Here is a 6661-nt window from a genome sequence, read left to right on the forward strand (position 1 = left end):
AAACTTTTCTCCATTATTCAAACTTTAGCAAATCTTCATTCCTATATTGAAGTATTTGTGCTGCTGGAAGAACCAAACATATAAACGATAACGGGGTTCACTCGTATTCTTCATCTCATTCAGATGATGTCTTGCTCGCATTTTCCATACTACTGTTTTTGGAACGACCAACGGTAGTGTCGTCTGATGAAACGCTAATCTAGTCCTTAGCATACTTGGCGCAAATCGACACTTCTGAAAGTTAACAACGGTATTCATAATTTTCATCCTCCTTCCTGTTTTCTAACTTGCAAACTTCCATAAGAGGTTTCAGATAAAGCCGAAATACCAGTTCAATTGACCGTAGAAACCTTCTATAACACCTACCCCTCAGTATGTTCATCTGAGTTTTCTATCCTGATAGTCCTGATAGCAGTGTTATCGCCTGTTCTCATTTAACTTCCACTTCTCTCCACGTAGCTTTGTTCAGGGTTTCTTAGCGCTACTGGTCTGCTGAAGGGGAAAATCAGAAACATTCTTTGTCTTGTTTCCTCAAGACTCCAGGGTCTCCAACATACCGATGACATTTTTCAGAAACCTCACGGATGTTTTAAACGAATGAATATTCCAAACTTTTCTCCATTATTCAAACTTTAGCAAATCTTCATTCCTATATTGAAGTATTTGTGCTGCTGGAAGAACCAAACATATAAACGATAACGGGGTTCACTCGTATTCTTCATCTCATTCAGATGATGTCTTGCTCGCATTTTCCATACTACTGTTTTTGGAACGACCAACGGTAGTGTCGTCTGATGAAACGCTAATCTAGTCCTTAGCATACTTGGCGCAAATCGACACTTCTGAAAGTTAACAACGGTATTCATAATTTTCATCCTCCTTCCTGTTTTCTAACTTGCAAACTTCCATAAGAGGTTTCAGATAAAGCCGAAATACCAGTTCAATTTTTGCGCCTCTGATTTTAGTAGTTTTCTCCAGGTACTATCCCATTTATTCCCGGGTCGTTTGCTGACATCCACATTCTCTAAACATCTCTAAGCCTCCCCTAATATGGACGATGCTCCCCGTTGGCTTTTCCAGTATGTGAACTCTGGAAGTAACTGTAACAATATTCCGTCTCGTCCGACTTCCTCCTTATCCTGCCTTGTTTCGTCTCGTTGAAAACTTCTTAGGAATTTGCTGTAATTTCCAGCTTTACACTTTAACTGATCTCAAAAGCCATCCCCTCACTTCTGTCGTCCTTAATTACCTCAAGGTTCTGAAAGCAATCTTAGCTAAACAGCACTTGACCTACCTTATTTTTTGCCATCGTCATCACAGACAGCAACATCACTATTGACCTACATGCTCTACTGCCGTACAATCATAAGACTTGTTCATCTATATTTCAAGCATCAGAGTGTATAGGTGAGAAAAAGAAAGGGTGAGGGAGGCGACCTAGGGCTGGTCTCTGTCGAGCAGTTTGAGGTGCCTTCACCTCCAAAAGCTCAATCAGCGTGTATAAAATGCAACGGATAGCACGAACGCCACTGACATCGTTCAGTCACCATTTTTGCAGTGTCTTGGGCCCAGCGCAGCAGAATTACGGGATCTCCGTCCTTGAAGGAGTACAACAGTAACAACACCCAAACTCATCGTAATCTCTTTCACACCATTCTGCTAAGTTATATGCCGTTCTTCTCGTGGTACGCACCATCCTGAAGGAGACGGAGAAAACAACATTCGTCTCTGTAAATGGTGTTTTGACATGCATAGAACATGGGTGAGCCATCGCATCCAATAATGCTGGATTTTTGCGACTGAAGTACCCGCTGAACAACCAAATACGTATTTTCTAATCACGCCATCCGAAACCGGCAACAATTCTGAGAAATCGGTGGTCGAAAACCTGAAGAGGTTTGCATCATCCGTTTGCAAGAGCCACGTCTCGTAGCCATACAACAACACAGCCCGGTACACGCAACTCTTAAGACCAAATGATATGCCTTTTGGCACTACAGTTGACGCAGTTTGCAAACGTGATTCGTGTTTGGCATTCTTGCACTGATTTCATCGGACACGCTTTTCTCAGAGCTAATACAACTTCCGAGGTATTTAAAATTCTCAAAAACGTCCTGAATTGTTCAAAGGCTGCAGGTTCTGAATCATGACTTCCGGCAACAATCTGAGAAATCGGTGGTCGAAAACCTGAAGAGGTTTGCATCATCCGTTTGCAAGAGCCACGTCTCGTAGCCATACAACAACACAGCCCGGTACACGCAACTCTTAAGACCAAATGATATGCCTTTTGGCACTACAGTTGACGCAGTTTGCAAACGTGATTCGTGTTTGGCATTCTTGCACTGATTTCATCGGACACGCTTTTCTCAGAGCTAATACAACTTCCGAGGTATTTAAAATTCTCAAAAACGTCCTGAATTGTTCAAAGGCTGCAGGTTCTGAATCATGACTTAGCACCTTAAGCGTGCAAGGTGCATGTCTGAAGGTGGTACTATGGTGGTCAGTCTATTTAACAGAATTTGGTCGTGCTTCATTCATACGTCATTCCTTGTCTGGTAATCAGAGTGTGTTCTTACTTTTCACTAGTTTCTTTCTGTATTCAACTAACCCATAACTCATAAGTCTTTTGACTGGCCTCCGAATGTATGTCCCTCTTTCTCCTGTACACCACTGTTAAATTTCGTTTTAAAAAATTACAAACGCACGTATTCTTTGGAGTTAGTTTGGAAAACCCAAGGGTATGCATTCTTATCACATCCTCCAGGTAGACAATGCTTTTTGAAAACGGCACACTACGGAGCGATAAAATAATACATATGCAACATAACTGACTGGTTCCAAGCCTACCTCCAGGGTTTCTCGAAGTCTACCGAAACACATTGACGCAAGTGTTTGTCAGACAACATCCACTTTTGCCGAACAAATCAGAGACTTTATTTAAACGTTATTCAATAGGCATTTGGAGTTTTGGCCGGCAAGTAAAGTTAATCTATGTTGAGAAGCCAAGAAGCACCGTACAAATGTTTTATCTTCATTGGTAATCGTGAGCACTCCACATCCATTGCACGCTAGTAGGGGTTTTCGTATTCGTGAACTCCCGACCGGTAGTTTGGATACTAATCTGTCTGACCATCAACGGCTGATTAGCGATGTGAACAGTTCGTACTTAGACAGTATATAGTGCCACGGAAACCACATCATGTAGTCATGGTCACTCGAGTGACGACTTCGCAGCTGAAGGTTTTACTCGTCTTGCGAAATTATTCTTCTTCTGCACTACTTATGGAATGATGGTAGTGTGAGAAGATTCGAGAGGTTTGGGATGTAATCCTGTTCAACCTGATTATTTATTTGCTTCTTCATTATTTTTTGTTGGGAATGAAAAACTTCAAGGAACTGCGTAGAGGGCTTATCACCTGTGAAGCCTCGCAATACATGGAATCTTCATATTTTAAAAATTTCCATAAACGCTTAATGAGTATCTAGCAATGAAACAAAAGGATGATTGGAACGTACCAACTTTCTTCCCCCACATTTTCTCAGCTTGTTGCTGGGTCAATAAATCTCGAAAGCGTGCTTCGTCCTCCACTTTCAACCTGATGATGCTGTGTACGTCGACATTCAGTCTACACAATTCCGATAGTAACTTTGCGTCTTCAAATCCGGTTAGAATGACGTATCGTGAGATACCATTCTTTGGTTCGTCATCTGATTTTTCAATAAAAAAATTTTCTTTGTTTAAACTTGCGTTACCGACAAAAAATAAATGTGCTAATCATAATCATAATAATAATTTATACCAAGATCATGTGTAGTAACAAAGTATAATATATAAAATATAATATTATAAATATAAATAAAACAATTAATGTGTGGGCTTATCAGACGACAAGTATCAGTTAAAATGGAATTTCTCACCACCACAAAAAAGGAACTGGAAAATAAAAGTAGAGTGAATAACCAGGATGATTTTGCTTTCCAAGGATCATGCATCATTCTGAACTAATGGTGTGTTCTTTAAAGCTATTGTTTTTTAATTTTTTTCGAAACAATCTTTCTGACCCAAAACTAAGGAAAGCCTGCTTGAAACGGTTCTCGGAGTAGATACAGAACCACTAGACAAACAGGTTACATGTTTCCCGTGAAACGATAATAAACGACGCAGCGTATTCTGTCGTGAATCACTAAAAATACTGCCTTATTGAGGAACCGCTTAACAGTTGCGTGATCATGAAAAAATTGCACAATCCCTGCCCCTGTAATAACACTAAGGTACTTGGACTGCCAAAGCTTCTTTGACGATGAATTCCAAAACTTTTCTCTTTCCACATGACACTTCTTCTTCGAAAAACACGTGAGGGTATAAAATGGTAGGGCAGAATCTCGCAAACCATTAGCCTGAAGGACAACAAAACGCATTTTGTTGGCTATCATTGTCCCTGTAGTTGTTGCACGCAAAAGCCGAGTACAAACAGAATACGTAGAAAGATACCCAGAAGGCTGACATCTAGACTTCAGTCCTAGTCATGTCTTTGTCTTTTTTTATGAGTGTACGTAAAACTTCTCATTTGAAGGCCAATAAAACCAGTCTTCACTTTTAACAGCAGCATCAACGGGATCTCAAGGTCTGGCTTATTATAGATGCTACAAGATGTGCTAGCTAGTGGCACTGAGTGATATCAAACTTTAGTAGACTAGGCAGAGAAATTACGCGTCAGCTTTGGAGATTAATCGCATAAACGTAGACATAAAAATTCTAATGAGCTCATTTTGTAAATCACCTGCTAAGCTAGCGGGAGGTTAGTGGCCCGAGTCCATCTCCGGAGCGTAGACTTTTCACTTAATCCTGTTCTACCCTTTTGCGTCTTTCGTTCTTGTATCAATAGAATTTTATGTCACATATCTTGCACTACCAACTAGGTGGATTGGTTCAACCGTTTCAGGTGACCGGCTCAGGTTTTTGGCATCCAAAAATTAACTGGTGTTTCCAATTCATCAAAAATTCATCGATTTTTAAATGCATAATGAGTGATGGTAGATATGGGGTTGTGGTTCTTATAAGGCCCTCAAACAGTGGACATCTGATGTCTTTAGCTAACGTTACCCTGCCTTTTTATTCATAGTACAGATTAACAAACCTAATCAAGCTTAGGTTTTACAAACGGCTCTGATATATGGGAATAATTGTGCACAAATGAATTGGTCCATTCATGGTTATCCCTCATAAGACACAAGCTGTTTTTCACCAACGAAGCGAACGAAAAGCACAATAAAAATCGTACCCACCAATATATTCACGATTAACTGGTGCTTCAGCACGTTTTCGCAGGTGCGATTGGCCTTTTATTGGTGCTGTTTCCTGCTGTTGAACTTTTCCTTTTGCTGAGCCTTTACTGGATGGCTGTCTCCCTTTGAATCTTCCCTGAGGGGCAACCTGTGATTTTGGCCTTTTCTCCAAACTGCCTTCATTCTGAAAAAAGTTTATCAGCTTTGATAGATATTTAAATGTGGACCCCTCTATTCTGTTACAGGGAACTTTGGGTTTTGTGTAGGTCAGCTCAATCGTAAGGCTTGTAATATGATGTAAATTAACTGTAGAGTGACTACCAAAAAAACAAATGATATGGGCCCTGGTAGTCAGAAGCTCTGAAGTTCGATTTAAGACTTTATCTGCTAATAACTGTCACAGGAATGAGCTCAACGCAATGGAATTTCAAAGAGCCAAAGCTTTAGGGGCTGCATTTAAGGCGCCTTTGCAGTTATCCTGCCACTGTAATTTTAGCTGGATTTAAACGATATCAACACAGGCAATCATAGTGATGTACTCAGTTGCTTATCAATTAACACTTAAATATCATAATTCTGAAAGTGGCGTCAAGTGAAGAATCGCATGCTGCACTCATTGACATAAGCATTGTGCTTCTCGGCTTTATAGCATAGTCTAGCCTTAGTGACAAAACGAAATCTGTATTTAACATTGTCCAATTTCCTCACTTTACTATGAAACAAATACTAACATTCCAATGAAATCATACTGAATAATCTTTTTTGGCAGTCTGTAAAAATATGAACCCAGTGTCTCTGAACTCTTTTAAGAGTTGGAAATCATCGACATAAAATCACTATTAGTTGGTGCGAATTCTCCTTCACTTATTTAGTTGTGGTCACATAAAGGGTGAGTGAAACAATATAGTTCAAACTTTGGAGCTAGTCTCCATCTAACCATCACACTGACGCCAGGAGAAATAAACCTGAACACAGAATTTAAGCTATACGACAGCAGTGACTTGCACCTAACTAGGTACCACTATCGCCTGTCTGAAATTTTTCTTTCCTGATGGGTTTTTCTTCAAAACTAAATTCCGAAGAAATCACTTGACTCTTGAAGTAGGTAGAGGAAAAATATTTTAGTCAATCACCAGAACTCAGGTTTTCCCTTTTTTCACTTTCTCTGTGGATACCATCATGTTTCAGAATTTTATTTCTCTTTACTTAGCATGTTATTACTCGCAGTATCACTTTGAACGACCTTGATATTCCGATTCCATAGTGATGTGAAGCACTCAGTCAGCGCGATAAGGGGCGCATAGTTTGTCAACTGGCTTTTTACACTCACTTGACCCTTTAAATGGGTTAAAGTCTTGTTGGTCTGCTACAGAAA

The 6661-nt window shown here is 40.0% G+C and overlaps 1 protein-coding gene across 1 annotated transcript in view; it reads right to left on the reverse strand.

Moving 5' to 3' along the window:
• Nucleotides 1–5590, reverse strand: part of T265_13031 (hypothetical protein) — a gene marked incomplete at both ends in the record, with an annotated part of 59763 nt that extends 54173 nt beyond the window's left edge. The window contains 2 exons of the mRNA XM_009166823.1: nt 3517–3708; nt 5287–5590. Coding sequence (XP_009165087.1) covers nt 3517–3708; nt 5287–5590 — 496 coding nt within the window. The remainder of the gene's footprint in view (nt 1–3516; nt 3709–5286) is intronic.
• Between the last annotated feature and the right edge of the window lie 1071 nt (nt 5591–6661).

Source organism: Opisthorchis viverrini (assembly GCF_000715545.1).
Source record: "Opisthorchis viverrini unplaced genomic scaffold opera_v5_32, whole genome shotgun sequence".
NCBI classification, from domain to species: Eukaryota; Metazoa; Platyhelminthes; class Trematoda; order Opisthorchiida; family Opisthorchiidae; genus Opisthorchis; species Opisthorchis viverrini.